General features: G+C 51.5%; 1 protein-coding gene across 4 annotated transcripts in view; it reads right to left on the minus strand.

The window, feature by feature from the left end:
• Positions 1–18,757, minus strand: part of DOCK1 (dedicator of cytokinesis 1) — a 520,609-nt gene that overhangs the window by 420,111 nt on the left and 81,741 nt on the right. For 3 of the 4 annotated variants that reach the window (XM_057736108.1, XM_057736105.1, XM_057736107.1), the window contains exons 12-16: positions 15,908–16,050; positions 9,642–9,767; positions 4,996–5,120; positions 3,744–3,842; positions 2,709–2,781 (exon numbers count right to left, since the gene is read on the minus strand). In XM_057736108.1, coding sequence (XP_057592091.1) covers positions 2,709–2,781; positions 3,744–3,842; positions 4,996–5,120; positions 9,642–9,767; positions 15,908–16,050 — 566 coding nt within the window. The remainder of the gene's footprint in view (positions 1–2,708; positions 2,782–3,743; positions 3,843–4,995; positions 5,121–9,641; positions 9,768–15,907; positions 16,051–18,757) is intronic. The other variant, XM_057736106.1, reaches the window with a different exon arrangement.

The raw sequence follows: 18,757 nt of genomic DNA on the forward strand, positions 1-18,757 counted from the left end.
AAGGCAGAGAACAAAGTTACCAAGCGTCAGAGGCCACAGGAGAAGCCCACGTGCCCCAAAGGGTGGGCAGGGCTGCCCCACCCAGTCAGCCCCCTACCAGCAAGGGAAACTCAGCTCCTGACAGACCAGCCCCAGAAGGCACACACATCTGCCTGCCTCCTTGTAGAACATCAGCTGATGCGACTGGAATTGCTAACAAATTGCAGAAGAGTGTTAGGTGGTCACACCAGCACCAAACTTCTCAAACCCAGGGCAGATCCCAGCGTGAGAAATCCCATCACTGGTTTCCACGAGGGGTAAAGCAGGGAGGGGGTGCAGTGTGGCCTCCGTTCCTCCCATTTCTGACCCAGAGCGTCTGCAGACGAGGCCACAGCAGAGGTCCAGTGGCCCCCATCACCCTGGCAGCGGACAGCTCGGGATATCGTCAGCTTCACATTTGTAATGCGCGACTCATTCCCCAAACCCCACCAGCTGTGGCCGGGGAGGCTTCATTAATTATGCAAATGTGTCGTGGTAGGTCGGGTGATAGCATCTTGTCTATAATGAGTACTTAAAACTGACAAGAAAAACAAGGATTTTGAAAATTAAAATGCTACCGAAGAGATCCCTCTGCCCTGGTGTAATCTATTAATTAGAGAGAATGAGCTGGTTCTAAAGGGGGAGCGTGCGTCTGAAACAAGTCCTCGGTGCATTCTGGAACTCTGTCCTTGCTCTGCAGCGGGGCTCCCCATCCTCTCCCCCACGGCAGCCCACTCCCACCCGCTGCAACTTCTGGTGGGCGGCGCGCCAGGCCCACCATGCCCTCCGGGACGTGGCTGAGGACAGACCTGCCCCCAGTTCCCCCCGTCACCCGCCTGACTGCTCAGCCCACATCTCCGCCTCACGCACGGGGCGCTCCCAGGCCGCCGTTCTGCACTTGTCTCTTGCGAGCTGATCTCAGGCCTCAACCCAACCTAAGTTTGGCAAGAGGAGAACGCTCTCCATGAGCTGCGTATACAGCAGGCGCTAAACAAAGCCCTCGGCGCTCCCCAAAGGCAGGGTGTATAACCCTGCAGCATAAGGACCGGGGTGGGAACCAGAGCTCTTCCACTGACCATCAGGCAACTCTGGGCCATGGCGGTGGGGTCTCTGAGCCTCCGTTTCCTCATCTGTCATGTAGGAAGCGCTGATGACACCCCACCACACGGCATCGCGGGGAGGACTCCACTAAATAACATGGTAAAAACACTTGCACCGGGAGCAGAGGAAGAGCACCACGGACGTTCGGTACCATGCAGGAAGAGGTGCTCCTACCCATCCATGTCCCAGCCATCCAGGGGCACCGTGCACAGTTAGCAGACCCCACCCCACGGCCTGGTGGCCTGGATTTGGCCCGAAATGAGGTGGACACTGCTTTCCAAGCTGCCCAGACTTCCACCCGGCGCCTCCCACTCTGCTTGAGCCCTGACCCCTTCTTAGCTGCCCCCTTAAATGCTGGGACCAGAGGAGGGTGGAATGATGTTCTATAGCACTCCCCCCGCCCCTGCAACCTCCACACACCCACTCACCACGAGGGACCCCACGCTGCTCCAGACCGCCCGGTTCAGCCACCTCCCAGCCTCACCCCACGCAAGCATGGCATCAGGCTGATGGTCACGCTCTCCACACCCCAGCCCTGGAGACCTCGAGCCTCTCCGACTCCTCAGAGCCTCTCACTGGCCCCACATGGGGGGTCGCCACACCCCAACTTCAAGCCTCTGTTCACTCTCCCAGCTGCTCTCCTGCACCCCTTCCTCTGCGGGCTCCACACCTCAGGGAGGGTAGAGGTCAGGCAGGCCCCCAGGAGCAGGAAGAAGGATGGACACGTCATCACAGCAGCGGTGGTCCTGCAGAGCCCTACTCTATGCCCGGCATCGTGCCGAGGGGTCGGCAGCCCCCACCTAGCTTGGTCACCCAGGCCCCCATGCGTTCCCCTCCTCAGGCCGGAACATTTGCAAAGACACAGAGCCAGGGCTGAGGACCCCTATCCGCGTGGCTCTGGCCCTCGCGGGGTCGTGGGTGACAAACACGCCCACCCAGACCACCCTTCCCTTGATGCCGCCGCACATACGACTGTAGCCAACTCTCAGTATCCCTTATTTTCCCGAATCTTAGCCCACTGCCCGATGGATACAGACCAGGCAGGGCCCAGGACGTATCTTCCCCTGTGGTATCGTATTTAGTGTCCAGCAGAGGGTTACGTCCTTAGCAGACAATGAATTCAACACACGTGAGGAGACAAACTCCAGTCATCGATGATAAATCCCCCTGGAAGGTGAGGGATTCGAACACCTGTTCTTCCCTCCCGGAGTCTTGACGTCACGGCCAAGGCAGCACCAACGTGGATGAGAAAAGGTCTGCCGGAGCTCCAGACACCAGCGGTCGCCAGCAAAGCCAGCAATTTCTGAAATCTAGGTGTTACACCTCGGGGACTTTTCTGATGGGTGGGACAGCATCACAAAGCAAATGGAAAAGAGGAAGCCCAAGGGGCGAGCGGGAAGGAGCGGCACCTCATTGGACAAATTCGAGCAGACAACGAAGATCTCCTGGGATGGGCTCAGACGGAGGGGACAGCCCTTCACAGCAGTGGGTTCGCGTGGGCGCCAAGCTGTGTCACGGTAGCCACAGTCCGGAACAGTCCGGAATAAGTGCATGATAAACAGGAGAGAACGAAGCGTGTGGTTACTCACAGTCCTGGGACGATCTATGTCGGAAGGTAAACCGGAGGTGACTGCGGTTCACGTCCTCGATGGGGATGGCCACCTGCAGGAGACACAGGGAAGCTGGGCGCCTGCACGAGCATCTTCTCCCGCGATCGCCCTCATCCCACTGGAGGCACCCTGGGCCACTCTACACACTTCTGCACCGCAGGTGAAGATACCGTACACCTCATCCCTCTATGTGATTTTCCCAACGGCAAATGCCTTTTGAAAATTTACACCAGATAATACTGTCCAGGATGCCAAGCAGACTGGGTGAGGCAGCTGAATTTTTTTTTTAAACGTTCCGATCCTTACTGTGAAGAGTCTATTTTTAAAAGCTGCCATTTTCGTTTTTGGCCCCGATTCAGAGGTGCCTGTATTCCCTTGTAGCTGTGGGGACCCGCTCTTAGCTACAGCCAGAAGGCGGTCCTCTTGTGACTTACGGTAAAAGCAAAAAGACTTAATACGTGCTGCCTTTAAGCCAAGACTGTCCCTCATCTCCCAGCTAACACCTGTACTCCAGCGCACCCGCTGGCCTGGTGTCCCAAAACCCAAGCCCCGGCCTGCGGGCTGGGTCGCCACGGTGGGCGGCGTGGGGGTGTCGAGGGCTGCATTCCATTAGGAACCTCGGAGCACCAAGGCCGCGGGAACAGGATGCGTCCCCCCAGCGATGTCCTCCACGTGCTGCCATCTCTATTTCTTTCCATGTGGCGTACAGGCAGCGGGCCACACATAAAACAGACCCGAGAAGCGAAAGACGACAGCTATCTTTAAAGGACGCTGTCATTTGTCTCCAGGAAAGTCCTGTTTTTATGTTCAAAAGGAGATGAAGTCAATGTAAAGTCCAAGAAACACAAGCGTGGTTCCTTAGCCACCCTGAACGACTTTGTTGAAAGTGCCGGGGCCCGCGGAGGGTGCCCACCGGCCAGCAGCCCCGGGCTGGGCGGGAGGCGGGGACCTCTTCAGGATACAAATGAGCATTTCATAATCAACCCTGTGGGAGAAAAACTATGTCAATGATACCTTAACCGTCTCAAACCAGCGCGGCTGTTTCACTTGGTAGTAAATCACGGACTTGTACTCCGAAATCGCTTCATCACCAGCACCCAGGAAAATCACATGCTTTAAGAGAGGCACAAAGAGTTCGCATCAGCCCTCAGAGAGCCTGAGGCTGCATCCATCTCCTCCCACCCCTGCCCCCGTGAGCTGAGCCAGGAGAAGGAGCGAAGGCACCCCAGGAACACCAACAGCCCCATCACCCACGGAACACGCTCCCAGAGAGGGCAGGACAGGTCTGGCTGGAGCCCGCGGCCACCAGGAAACCTTGCTCTCAGACCTCTCAGATCTTGATGGCTGTGCGGTACGGGGACGCTACTGTCCTCCATCCTCCGGACCCTGACCCCTAGTAACTTTCACCTGGGACCTGCAGGAAGCCGCCTGGTTGGCTTGGCCGCCGGAGTAAAGGGCTACAGACCAAAAAGGAGAGGAGGTGATAGCACTCCGTCCCCTTCCTCCAGCCAGACACTGACCACTCGACTCTAAGGAGCGTGACAGTGGTAATGCCCAGGGGCAGGGCAGGGCAGGGACACTGGGCACGGGCCACCCAGAGAGAAAGGATGCCACCCACCTCCTGGCACAGCTGCGCCTCAGGTGCACTCACAGGGCAGGGCTCTCAGCCACGCAGGCCCGGGGGAGCCCAGGCTGCAGTCACAGTCCAGAGAGGCAGCCGGCAGGGTCCTGCCCAGGCTCGGCCTCGGTCCCCAGAGGCAGCCACAGCCTCTGAGCATTTCCCAGGACGCCCGCAGGCTGCTGTGACTACACAGGAGGAGGTCTTGGTAACCACCACCGAGCAAAGCACAAGGTCAGAGGCCCAGATGCACAACACAGCTCCACCTCTTACGAGCTCTCTGACCTTGAGCAAGCTGACTGATTTCTCCAGGGCCCAGCTTCCATCTATCTCAGAAGATGCTAATAACAGTATCTGAACTTCTAACGTGATCGCTCACCCTCTGAGCCTCGGGTTTACACTGGCAAGGGGGACCCCAGAAGAGTTTGGAAAAGAAGGTGGTCAGGACCCCGGGGTTGTCCAGAGACAGGCCGGCTGCCGGGACCCGGTGGAAACCAGCCCTCTCGGGCAAGGGAAGGAAAGGAAGAAAAAGCAAACGTTCTTCCCTAGAAATGAGATTGTGGCTTTTCGCATTCTGTAGCAGAGCCAAGGTACACACTTGGGAAGTAAAACTTAAACACCACAGTTCAACTCTGCGGCAATAAATACCTCCAATCGTTTTCCATCTTCATCGTAAACAGACACTGTAACCTCAACATTCTTTGCCGTCGTTTTGCTTCCTTTATCAAAATCACCTTGAACTAATGTTACGTAGATATCGTTTCGAACATCACCTGGGGGAAAAAATTACACCTTTAAAATCAATCCATTATTCATAGTGTAACCGTGAATTCTGCCCAACTGTCTAACTCACTGCCTCTCCTAGCAGAGTATCATAAATACTGTATTAGATGATTATGAACTATCTTCTACAAAATAACCTGGGCATTTAATGGCATGACAGGCAATTTTCATCATTGCCATAAGGCTTGCAAGAAAGAGGAAAATGTCAAGGACCCTAATTAGCTGCTTGGTGCTTCAAGTGCGCGGAAGAACTCCTACACTTCGTGGGCCGCCCATGCCCGGAGCAGCTCAGAGCTGTCGGTGGGTTTGCAAGGACCCTGCCCGCCCCCGCCCCCCCCACCATCCACGGCCCATTGCAGCTCACGTCGCCGCCCCTTGTTAGGGCATGGCCGTGGTCATCTGAGTCTCAGTACCCAAAGAGTATCACGACACCCACCGGCATACCCAGGAAAACCAGCGACCCTGGCCTCCTTTTCGTTCCACTAAGGAGTTGAACAAAAAGCAGTATTTGAACCATAAGCCAATGTCCTGAGTTGACACCTAGGATCAGGGACTAGGGACGGGTCAAGAGATAAACTTTCTTCAAAGGATCTTCTCTCCTCCGGGCAGGCGGCTGTCAGCATTCTGAACGGGGCCACAGGGAGAAGAAAAGACTCATACATTTTCAAGTGAGATGGGCCTTAAACTGTGCCAAAAAAAAAACACAAAACCACCACACACACATAATAAATGAGCTCAAGACGCTTCCTCCTACTGAGAACACACGAAGCCCCTGGTAATGGTCCGATTGGGAAAACTCTGCAAGCTTCGTTAGCAACATGATTTAGAGGAAGCATCCTGGCTGCTCTGTTGTCTGTCTGGCCGCCTCCCACGCCTGACACACCTGCTCTCCCACGGGGAACACCAGAAACCATGTTGTCAAGAGCAGCAAATGACCTGCTCTGGGCAAAGAACAAGGATCCCGGAAGAAAAAAAAATCCCCTTGGTTTCTTGTTTTTCTTTTGCTTTCTAGACTGCTCCATTCTGGCTTTTAATGTATCCAACTATTAAATTAAGCTTTCATTTAAAAGTCATTATTGCAATAATCCCAGTGGGTTGCTGCCACCGTCACAGCAGCTGCTGGAAAAGAAGCAGGGCTGCGATGGCTGATATTGACCACGGAGAAGTTAAGGAGGATGGAGCACAGGGCCTGGGGGGCAGGAGGCAAGGCTACTGGTCCAGGACCTGCCGCTAATTAGCTGCGTGACCTCAGACAAGTCACTTAACCTCCCAGGCCACTTACCACTAAACGGCCTTACCGATAAGGTGGGGTAGCCTGTACAATCTCTCCGCCTGAAAATTCTACCAAAGCACCAACACCATAATCAAAAAAGGCTCCACCAGCCTCACACGGCCTCATCAGCCAGGGAAACAGCACGTGCTGGGCAGGGATGGGGTTGAACTTCAGGGTCTCCTTCTCCTGTGGCCTCTATCCTGACTCCAGCCCAGAAGGAAGACCCCATTTAAAGGCGGTCAATACCCCCAAAAGGCACTCACAAGAGGGTCTCAGTGAATGCCTCCCAAGCTACAAGTTTCTCATTCTGGGGAGGAAGGAGCTGGAAGATGACACAGGTGGCCCATCCAAGCCTCCAGCCACCTTCCCAGCTAAGGAGACAACTCTGCTTCCCTGTCAGTACCCTTCAGAGGGACCAGGATTTCCAATGGTCATGAGAAGGTACGAGAACTGGAGACCATGGTGACACAGCCGGCTCTCCCACTATGCAAAGGAGATGCACGTCTCCATAAACATGCGTGACAAGAAGGCACAGGTTCTGGCAGCTGAAGACAGGGGGCTGAGTGCCCCCCCCCCCACAAGGGTAAGATGCTGTGCTTACAGCCTCTCAGCGGTCACTCAGCCACAGAGAATGTGGGGGACTCACTCAGGCTGGGCTTGCTCGCTCCAGAAACCCCAAGCCCCGACTTAGCACAGGGAACAAGCCAGAACAATGGTCAGCTGTACAGTTTTCCCATGCATCTATCATGAGATTATTTTAGAGATTTACACTCACTTGTTAAGTCTATCATTTATAAGGGAGACACAACCAGCGTGAACTAGAAGTTTCCCAGATCTCCCTTTGCACATGAGGACCTCCTAAGGTCACTCGAGGTAAACGCCTGACGTCAAAGATGTTGTCCTCGTCTATAAACTTGCATCTCGAATCCAAATGCAAATGATACGTCCACTAGGAAGTCCAAGCTAACTAGCTGCATATAGAACAGACTTGACTCATACGTGCAACAGATGTTCCATCGTTTCTTAAGGTGCTGAATGTCATGCTTTCCCCCACTACAGGTGAGACCGGCTTACATTCAATCTAGCCGATGTTAGATGTCTTTCCTATTGATTTTAACAGAGTAGACAGGGCCCACAACAGCCCTGAAAGGCAGAGGGAGGAGAAAGAACATGTCCCTAAAATGCCCTAAAATAAACAAAGCAATAATCTGGAGGCACACTGAGTGGCCAGCTCTCCCTGTGACCATACAGCAAAGCCCTGTACCGGGAGGCTGGAGGCTGCAGGGAAGCACCGACCATCGGGTGGTGTGGCCCCATTTCCACCGCTCATCAGCCATGCGACTTGAGGCTGTGGCTTGATCTTGATGGGAATTAGTTCAACACCAATTTGTAGGCTTCCAAGATCCTTATATGGAATCAAGCTAGATTATAAATGGAAGCACTATTTGCAAACCAAAAAAGTATCCCACGGATATCAAGGATAAAGACTCACAGGCTTCCCAAGATCTCGTGAGAATCAAATCAGATGATTAAGACAAATGTTATTTGGAAACTGAAGTCATATGTAAATATCACAGATTAACCTTAACATGGGATCTCATTATCAGTTAAATAAGCTTAAAACCCATGGTTGGGTTGGGGCCACGAGAGTGTGATAACTCATCCACACTGAGCAGGTGCCAGGTGTCACCATTCACAGGCTTGGAAGCTGTGCATTCGCCCCACGGCAGCCTTTGCGTTGGGCTGTCACTTTCTGCTCCTCCTTCCTTCTTTTGATCAAAACGTGTAGTGTGTCCACGTCTCCCTCATACAGCCCTTTCAGCTGGGAGGAGCTGACCCCTTCCAGAGATCCTGGTGGCCAATGTGCGCATGTCACCACCCCGGCCCATCACTGTCCAGGGTCCCCAGGGGACCTCAGCCGTCCAGGCCGGATGACACTTGGCCTCCTTGTTTACAAACACTGGTTGGAAAGCGTGTCGTCTTCATCAGGACACTGAGATTTGGGAATAAGAGGGGCGCCAGCAGGACCTGTCCCCAGAGGATAAAATCAATATGCAAATGAGACAGCTCAGCAGAGGAGGCTGAAGAGAATCGGAGCCAGTGGTCCAGGCTGACCCGACAGCAGGCGCTGTCTCTGCTCCTCAGTCACGTGACTGGCAGATATCCTCAGGGTGTGGCCACTGAGTTGGCCTTGTGTTTTCTGTTACTTACACCCTAAAGCATCCTAACTCCAACCAGATCTGTAGGTAGGAAATATTATTGCCCTCATTAACCACAGCTAAGAGAGATCGGGTGACTTGCCCAGGGCCAGGGAGGGGCAGAGGGGAGACTCACCACAAGGGGTGGGATGCCAGCCTGAACTCTCACGTCTGGGGCCAGGGGAGGGGGTTCAAGGCGGTGCACCACTGCGGCGGACAGACATTTAACCCATAACCTACCCAGGCAGCTTTTTTCAAAGCCTGGAACATAACAGGGTGTATTTACCCAATTTGTGGTCCCTTCATTCTGAACATGTTCTGGATAATTCGAATGCTGTTATAGGATCATAAGGTAGGACCAGGGCCATCAACGTGAACCTACATTATTATCGTAAAGGAGTCACCTCAGTCCTACGCAACTATCAAAGTCAGTCCAGTCCTCCAGCCTAAAAGTGTATTCTGCTCAGCTCTCCAAACGGTCCCCCGCCTGATCACCCTCTATCCCATTACTAAGTATCACCCGACCAAACGCACTCAGTCCTCTCAGCCAGGGTAAGTGGGATGTCAGACGTCCATTCTCCTCTCCAGACACCACAGGGCAGAAGACAAATCACAGGCATCCTGATTAAGGGCAACAGCGGAACACGGAACAGCAGTGGGTTTGCTTAGGATCATGATGGCATGTTGCCCAGCAGGCGACAGAAACCATCTCAGGGCTGGATTTCTGGCCGATGCTCATTTCATCCCCTTGTCCCTGTTACTGTATCACAAGGACTCGTTCCACACCAGCCCTCCCAGGTTATTATAACCAAGAGAGACCTCCTCCCCTCGGCCTGACCCCCGGTGGTCAGCTGTCACGCTGGCTGCAGCTCCTGCCTAGAGGAAGGACCCATCGCCATGCTGGGCTTCACCCCCTCAACCCTCTGCTTGCCTGAACTCCTACCTAAACGTCACTCTTTGCGGCCGGCTACATAAACCCTCCCAATGCCGGCAGCATCCACCCCACACTCAGAAGGGCTAAAGGCTTCATCCACTCTTACCAGGCATGATTATCTCCGGAAACCCCGTTTTCCGAGCCACTGCTGTGGTCCTGTCCACCAAATGAGGAAATTCTTTTCTAATCTGATGGATATCTCCAGGAAGTAATTTCAACGTTACCCACAAACCTAGAACAGCAATGGATGCATGAGTCACGTGTTATCTTGTACATCTTTATATCTTGTACATTTTTAGAAGTTTTCATGAAATCAACTTCAATGAATGAGCAGCTTTTAATTCACAACACAATGCCTTAAGAGGAAGCGTGGGTGAACGAGAAAGAGAGAAGGGCCAGAGGAGCGGCGCCTGGCACAGGGGAGGTACCTGCCTCTGATTCGCTGGGATGCATAGCCTGCACTGGAGGAGTCTAAGGATGTAACAGCAGTTAGTGCTACCTCTGCCCGGGGCGGGTAACTCTTTTGAGTTAATATACATTGAAGATAAATCAGAAGGTAGCAGTTTTCTGGGAGGGGACTGAGAAGGCTATCATTTTCCATTCTCCCAAGAAAGATGCCAGCAGAGGAGGGTGAAGGAGGTAAATTCACAGCTTCACGAACCCGTGAAAGTATCCAGGTCTCAGCGGCACCCATGCTCTCAGGAAGCGGAGCTGCAGAGCACAGGGCTGTGGGCCACCAGTGGGCCACCCACACGACTGGGACAGCGGCAGTCAGGGCAGCCCAGTCCCTCGGTTTCACAATGTCACAGTAAAGGAATGACTGAGGCTCTGGCCGCTGCTCAGCTTCTTTCTCCAAGGGGGAAAATGAAGGCTTTCAAACCCTCCAAACAAGACATGAGGATGCCCGGGAGAGAGCACGGTGACCCTGGGAGCTGTGTGTGCCTGTGTGCCCTGCCCTCCCAAAGCTGACGCATTTTGTATAAAATACTCCTGGAGCAGCAAACAGTATGTGGGAAGAAAACCGACATTTAACAAAGTCAAAGGCAGGAGACAAAGAAGTTGCTTGGCTCTGTCAGCGGTTTTCAAGGATGCACCTTCCAGGGTGGGGGTAGGGGGAATCTCTATCAGGTGGCAGGTCAGGGACCTCGGGGGAAACCTCGGGGGCCTGGCCAGCTTTCTCTCCTCGCTCAGCTCTGTGGTACCCCACCTGCCCATCAGAACATGGTACCAGTCCTCACTTACATGACTATTGTGTGTGCGTGCACAAGCGTGTCTGTGTGTCTGTCCAGCTGTCCCTCCTCTAGACACGTGCTTCCAGGGACCACTCACCATCGCTTAGCTCAGCAGGCTGCACTCAGTAGAATAAAACGTGAAAACCACAGACCTTGTCCACAGACAACTTTCACTCTAAGCAGGACTGGAAGACAGCTGATGGGGACACACAAGGGACACACCTGAGGCTGCTTCTGCCGCAAGCGCTCTGCTTGCTTAAACCTCACGCCCCACCCCTCCCCCTCCAGCCCCCTCGTCTGTCCTCTACAAAGATTCACACGACTTGTCGCTGAGAAAGTCCAGTCACTGATGACGTTTTATGCTTTACCAGCTGGTGAAACCCCTCTCGTCTTGCCAACTAGACAGTCCCTCTGATGTATTCAAAAGTACCTAATGGGCACCCACTGTTTGCCAGACACACGCAGGGCACTGCAGACACAGGGCAAACACTAACTACATCACTGCCAGGGGCTCACTTCTATTCTGTGAGCCAGACACCAACGGTGTCTCTCTGTGAAATTCGTGCCTACAAAGAACTTTCTAAAGCACACGTGGAGACTGCGTTCCTGGGCGTCACAGAGGCTCCCCTGAGGAAGGAACATCAAGCTGAGATGTGAGGGGTGAATGGATGCTAAGTGAGGCGGTTCCAGGCTGGAGCCCTGAGATGCAGGGGGAAGAGGTGTGAGATGCGGCCGGGGAAGCAGCACAGACCTGACCCCTGGGACCTGTCGGCTGTGGCAGGAGCTGTGGCCCCCCCCAAAGGGCCCGGAGGAGCAGTCTGACCAGAGTCTGACCTGACAGGACTCAGTGGCCACATGGGACTGGGTAGCTGGGAATCTAGGTGAGGACCCCAGTGAAGAGACCACTGCAGGAGCCCAGACAGACACTGGTGGGACTTCAACATTGGGGGCGGGGATGTTGTGAGCAGCGTGGGGGTCACATTAGAAGTGGAGGAAGGAGAGGTGGAGGGCGAGTGGCTCTCAGAGGTGGTGACAGTCGTGGGCATGATGTAGCAGGTGCCGGCACACCCTGCATCCCAGTGGAGACGTCCTGAAGGGTCAGAGCACAGAGGGGGGAGAGTGAAAAGACGCCCGACCTGTGCCCAGGAGAGCTGCTGACGTCGCGAGGCCACACAGGGAAAGAGAAGTCAGCGAGGGACACGGAAAGCAGAGGGCAGAGGAAGAGGAAAACTAATGGCACAAAATGCAGCCCGGGAACAGCAGAGTGTCTGCCGCGCTGGGCAACCAGGGCAGGCCTCAGCAGGAGCCCTCCTGGGGGAGGAGGGGGCAGCACTGCTGGGAGAAGGACAGACAGGGAACAGGAGATGAAGGGCGGACAGCAGGCATCAGCAGGCGTAAGACTCCACTGAGAAATCAACAGTGGGGTCGAGAGAGAGTCAATACACAGAGACAGAGGGAGAATTTGTTTGTTTCCTTTTCTTTCCTTCTATATTTCCCCCCTTTCTTTCTTTTCAAGATATAAAATCCCAGACCATGAGAGGGAGAGTTGAAGCGGTTGGAGAGAAGCATAACCAATAAAAAGAGGTCTGTGAAGAGTCATCAGGGGTTAGCAGCAGGGACACATGTATCATTGCTCAGGATGTGCACTGCACAAGGCAACTAGCAAAGAAAGGCAAGTGGGAGCTAAATCCAAGCTGTGTATCTTGGTAGCAATTCATCTCCCCGCTCACCCAGAGGCCAGACCCTCTCTTTCTAATTCACACAAAAGCACCACAAGCTGGCGCAGCTCCAGACCTGTAGGATAGGTGAGCGAACAGACCCTTGAAGTGCCAGGCCCCTAACCCCTGGCTCTGTCCTCCAGGAGAGCACACCAAGCAAAAGGGACACTCCCAGAAGTGCAAAGGGAATTGAACTGCACTTGACATGAACCTGGGCCCTGCTGGGGACACCAGGATACAGCTAAATCTTAGGAGTATGAGTCCCAAAACCTCCCAAAGGAAGGAATATCCCCAGAATAAATCTAACCTGAAGACACTTTTCAAGGACGTGCAGGATGTGATGAGATGATTATTTAAGAGAGTAAAACTAAAGATGTCTTTCCAACACCTTTTCTTTCTCACAAGTACCAGCTTGTGCAACTAGCTGATAAACCAGTAACTTGGTGACACAATTTGCTATAATTTAAACACAGAGATTAAATTTTCCCAGTTATGTTGGGTTTAACACTTTGCTCAGAGGAGGAAATGAGGCCAATTTTCAAAGGAAAAGTGCATTTTAGGTTGACTTTTGCTTAACTGGAGTAACTACACATGAAAGGAATTAGCATACGCTGGATTTCAAACAATAGGAGCAGATGTGTGGGGGTGTATGAGGACTCACTGTCCACATAAAACACCCAGCACCTCTGGGTTCAGGGTTCAGAATAATTTGGGCTAAATATAAAAGCTGTTGTCAACTGAGACAAGTAAACACGTAGATGTTAACCTAAACTAGGTCAAAGCCTGGAAAGCAGTTCAGAAGAGACAGGCCATGTCCCTCCAAGTCCCTTCCATGGCTCCATGCACTTGACTGTGACTTGATGGGTCACCATGGATGGAAACATGGGGCTCCACTAGGCAAACCCCGCAAATCTAGCAGCTCACTCCGTGCCGTACTCACTGGGCCCCGGCCCTCTCAGCTCTCCCTGGAATGCACTGAAATAGGTCCGAGAGTGAGCCCTGGAGAAAGCCCATTCCATAATTTCCAGTTCAAGGTCAATCTGAGCTTGCAATGCGACCCAAGGGCATTTTGGTTCAGGAAGGCACCAATGGTCCCTCCGAAAACAGTCAATGTTCTTGTCACTTAGTTCTCACTGTGACCTGAAAGCACCCCTCCTCCCCTCGGAGTTCAAGGAATCGGGGGCCTCTGGCATCAGCCCAACTCTGTGACAGATTTTGGCCACAATACCAGTGGGACTGACAGAGGTGGGCCGTGGGTCCTCTTTCCAAGCAAGTTCCTGCTGGCCGGCCACTTTTCCTGCGTGACTCAGTAATAAAAATATACCAAAACTCCAATGACTTTGCAAGAGGAGCTGGGGGTCTGGGGCCTGGAGCCTGGGGCCTGAGAGTGGCTCCAATCAAACAGCTTTAACTGGATCTCCCCGTGGTTTTCAATTAAAGTGCAAATTGGGAGGGCTGGTAATTTATGAGAAGATGAGTCCTGGGTCAGCTGACAATTTCTTTGTCTACAGAGGCCACGATTCATTAACGTTTGGGGTTGCAGTTTTTGTTTTGCTGTTTTCCAGGGAAGGGGGGTGGTTCATACCAAAAGAAAGCTAAAAGTCCCTGCAGAGGGACAGGAGCAGCTAATTCCTCTCGAACATTCTTCAGGCCTGATTCACACTCTCCCTTACAACAATGGGAAGTGAATCAAGATAGCTGTTTCTTAAAAGTCTAGTCACAGAAGGTCACTAGACAATGAAACAGGTCTATTCACCTCTGCTCTACTGACTTTAAGGTAAGTCTGCATCTAATCAAGGACTGAGAAGTGGATGTTCCCACTGGTGCCAAAAGCAGCCTCAGGTTGGAGCGACTCTGAAGGTGACTTCCCCTCCAGCTGGAGGCGGGGCCTCAGTAAACACTTGTTTTCCAGCAGCCCTCCTGGCCAGCCGAGTGCCAGCTGTCACCAGCCCACGGTGACTGATTCATTGGCTCTGCCAACAGAAGGTCAGCCGCCGGGAAACTTGTCAGCGTGGAATTAAAAACGATGACTGCGGGCCGGGGAGAGGGGGAGGAGAAATCCCCTCGATTGCAAACCTGAAGGGGAATCGGGCTACAAACGGAGCCACTTTCTCAGGGGAATGGGGTAGGGGAGCCCCGAAAACAATGTGGCAGTGATTATTAGCTCACAACACGAGCAAGGGAAAACCAGCAAGAAGAAGAGCACATGGGGAGGTGAGTTGTGCTGAAAGTCTCTCTGTGTATCTAAATAGCGAGGTGAAATCACAGGCAGAGGACAGTTATTTTATTCTTTTGTGAAGCCATCCAAGCGTTCTGAACAGAAGAGATGGCCAGAGAAGTCTGAGGAAGGCAAACAGAGGAGTTGCTTCCAGTCCCATCAACTCTGGGCTCTTTCCAAACATTTCACTGTATCCTACTCAGCCTTCTCCTCTCATCCAGGAGCTTGGCTCTAGCAATGCTTACAAAAGTGATCAGCAAGAAAAGCCTCATAGGCCGTACACCAGGGACAACAAGTGCACACTGTTACCCAACACTGTCTCCATTACCATCACCACCACCATCACCACCACCACCACCACCATCATCACCACTATCACCATCATCATCACCATCAGCATCGGCAATACCACCATCACAACCACCACCATCACCACCATCAGCATCACCACCATCACTACCATCACCACCACCACCATCATCACCATCACCACCATCCCCACCACCATCATCACCATCACCACCACCACCATCATCACCATCACCACCACCATCATCACCACCATCACCACCACCATCATCACCATCCCCACCACCACCACCATCATCACCATCACCACCATCATCACCATCACCACCACCATCATCACTACCATCACCGTCAGCATCACCATCATCACCATCACCACCATCATCACCATCAGCATCACCATCACTACCATCATCACCATCAGCATCACCACCATCACCATCAGCATCAGCATCACCACCATCAGCATCACCACCATCAGCATCACCACCATCAGCATCACCACCATCAGCATCAGCATCACCACCATCACCATCATCAGCACTATCACCATCAGCACTATCACCATCACCACTACCATCATCACCACCATCACCATCACCATCAGCATCACCATCAGCATCAGCATCACTACCATCACCACCACCACCATCACTACCACCATCATCACCACCACCATCACAACCACTACCACCACCAACGCCATCACCACCACCACCATCACTGTCAGCACCACCACCGTTATCAGATTACTATTGTCATCTTCATCACCATCATCAATATCAATATCATCATCATCATCATCATCATCATCAAATTAAGATTCAAACCACACAGCATGTTTCCCAAGTTCATGTAAATGGACACGTAGAGAAACAAACCATAGCATACATACCCTGGCCCTTGTGGTTGACTTCTTTGGCAGCAATGACTTTGTTTATAACAGTCTGAAGGAAGTCATTCTCCCCTGCCACCCTGGGTGAAAAACGGGATGACATGTTCAGCGGCTTGTGTCGAATGGCGTCGTCCAACGCGAGCCTGGAGGGCACGGGACGACCAAGACCACAGCAGACAAAGGGGCACAGGGACCCAGAGGTCACGGTAACAAGGGAACACAAGAGATCATCATCACCAAGTGCGAGAGAGAGTCGTCACGAGTCAACGCACGACAAAGGACAGGATAGGTGACAAGAGAGACAGGGAAGAGCATTGATCAGGAGAATGCTGAACCACACAAGAGAAATAAAGCAAACGAGGTCGACCCCATCCCCAGGAAATAAAGGCGAACCAGAGCTCCACTACATGTCTATCAGACAATTCACAAAAAAGGGAACTTATCTGAAAATAACATGGTTGAACAGCATTTAATCCCCAGGAATGTTTATGACCATTTCTTCTACTTCAGTAATTCTTGACCATATAGCATAGGTCAAGGGGTGGATGCTTTGAAGGGAAAAGCAAAATCAGGAGAAAAAAAGATCCCTCTGACCACAATGCTTGGGAAGCTTGGGTAGCAACCACTCTGCTCCATCATGCTGTATACTCAATGTAGCCTAAAATAATTCAATGTGAAAAGAATGGCATAATCTTCAGGGAACACAAGTGCCACGTCTGAAGAGTAAAACTGTGACACAATTATGAATGTAAATCATCGATGTTTTAGGGACTCATAGATCAGGAGCTTTTAATAGAAGCTGCATTAGGACCGAGGAAATAAATACAAACAAGTGACATGGGCAAAGAGAAATACCATGTAGCACAGTAAAGCACACTATGCAATGAGCAAGAAGACATACGTCATGCAATAATGTTTAAAATTATTTCTAGAAAGAAGGACAAGAGCTATTCATCACTGGAGCCCACATTACTCAAGAGAGCTGAGGGCTGTTTTCATTTACTTCCCCAAGTTAAAAAAGATAGATAGAGAGAGAGAAATGTACACTGGGCTTCCTTCCCTAAAACTTATCCTATGATATAATAAATCAGTTTTAATGGAGCAAAAAATGGGTTTCATTAGCATGGCATTTCCCAAAGAACTACTTTCATTGCTTATTTTGCTATTAAAATCATGCTTCTCTTTTGCTTCTAACACTGAACATATGAAACTGTATATTAGTCTTCCTTTAATGGAGCAAGAAGTCACAAATTACAGTAAGAGTTGAACACATAATGATATTTTTTAAAGTGGACATTTTGCTAGAAGACAGAAAAAGATGGCGGCAGCATGCCATCTCGAGTAGGTCATATGAACATGTCCTGGTGATTATGCCCTACTTGACTAGTGAGTCTAAAACTAATAACCCCCCTCACTTTTCAAACCATAAACCAAGTTTTCTTTTCCCCCTTGACTTTTCCCAGAAGACATTAGTAGGCAACAGGTATTTTCAATGCAGTGGTACATCTGGACATCAAGAAACTCTGAGGTCTAATACATAAAACAGCATTCAAAACAGCACCGGGGTGCATTTTTTTTCTCATGGGCAACTTATTATCATTTTATAATGGTGTATTTTATTTATTACCTCAGTATCTTCCCATGTTCCAAGATGATGTTCCCCTTGTTTACTTAAGAAACTTCTAGATTCTGCAGAACTGAGCTCCTTTTGTGACTCTCCTCACCAGCTGTGAGTCCAAAGTACCACATTCCAATAGAAAGTTCTACAATGATGGGAATGTTCTCTACCTGCGCTGACCAAGGTGGTAGCCACCAGCCACCCGTCATACTGAAGACTTTAAATGGGACTAGTGTGATGGAGGCATTAAATATTTAATTTTACTTAATTTTCATGAACTGAAATGGCCACATGTGGCTAGTGGTTACATTGTTGGACAGAAGAATGAATCTAAAGCAACGAAGGCACAAAAAAACTTTGCCTCCCGCTGTGGGGTGACATATGTAAAAGGGAACCCCAATTTCAAGCACATTAATGCAGGGTTTTCTGTTATTCTAAATCCCTGCTGACCCATGCTTTGGGATGCTGTCTGGCCAGATCACCTGCCAGCAAAGGAAACCACTCTATTTCACCTTGAACAAGTGGTTCTCAAGCCCGGGGCTGAGGGCGTGGTCTGTCGTGCAAAGACAGGGATGCAAAGGAAAACCACCTCCCACCTCCTGCCTCCCCCACCCCCCCCCACCCCCAGACAGGACTCCTCCCACCACCCACCAGTGTCACCAGCCGCCAAACCCTCTCAGTCAACACCTGAAAACAACCCAAACTGTCTAAAATAAAATTTCTTTCAATCTTGGAACCACTTAAGTAGAAAGAGAAATGAGGAGAAAAGACAGAATGCAGGGCACTACGACAGGTCATCCCACGTCGATTCATCACTTACTCTTCTGAGATTTCACACCGCCAGGAGGAAGCCGCCTGTTGCAATTAACCTAAGCCACTCTAATTCCTCCTCCTTTCTCTCCACCTCTGTGTGAGGTGCACAAGTGCCCTTGAAGGGACTACAGACCATTATCCAGGTGCCCTCTGGCTTTAATCTCCAGGGAAATAGCACCAATTTTTTCAGCCTTTTCCACGGGCACTACCTTCAAATCAGAGAATCAACTTAATGAGTCTCCTCCAAGTGCCTTGCAAGCTCGCCACACCTCCCTACCGACACCAGGTCAGGACTAGACAAACCCTAAAAATGGCAAGCACAGACATCGTCCACTCGAAGCAACCCCAGACACAGAAAAATCACAAATATTATTTCTCGCTCTACAAAAGAAATCATTCTTTTTTGGTTTGCTTTTTTT

This window comes from Hippopotamus amphibius, chromosome 5 (genome assembly GCF_030028045.1).
Source record: "Hippopotamus amphibius kiboko isolate mHipAmp2 chromosome 5, mHipAmp2.hap2, whole genome shotgun sequence".
NCBI classification, from domain to species: domain Eukaryota; kingdom Metazoa; phylum Chordata; class Mammalia; order Artiodactyla; family Hippopotamidae; genus Hippopotamus; species Hippopotamus amphibius.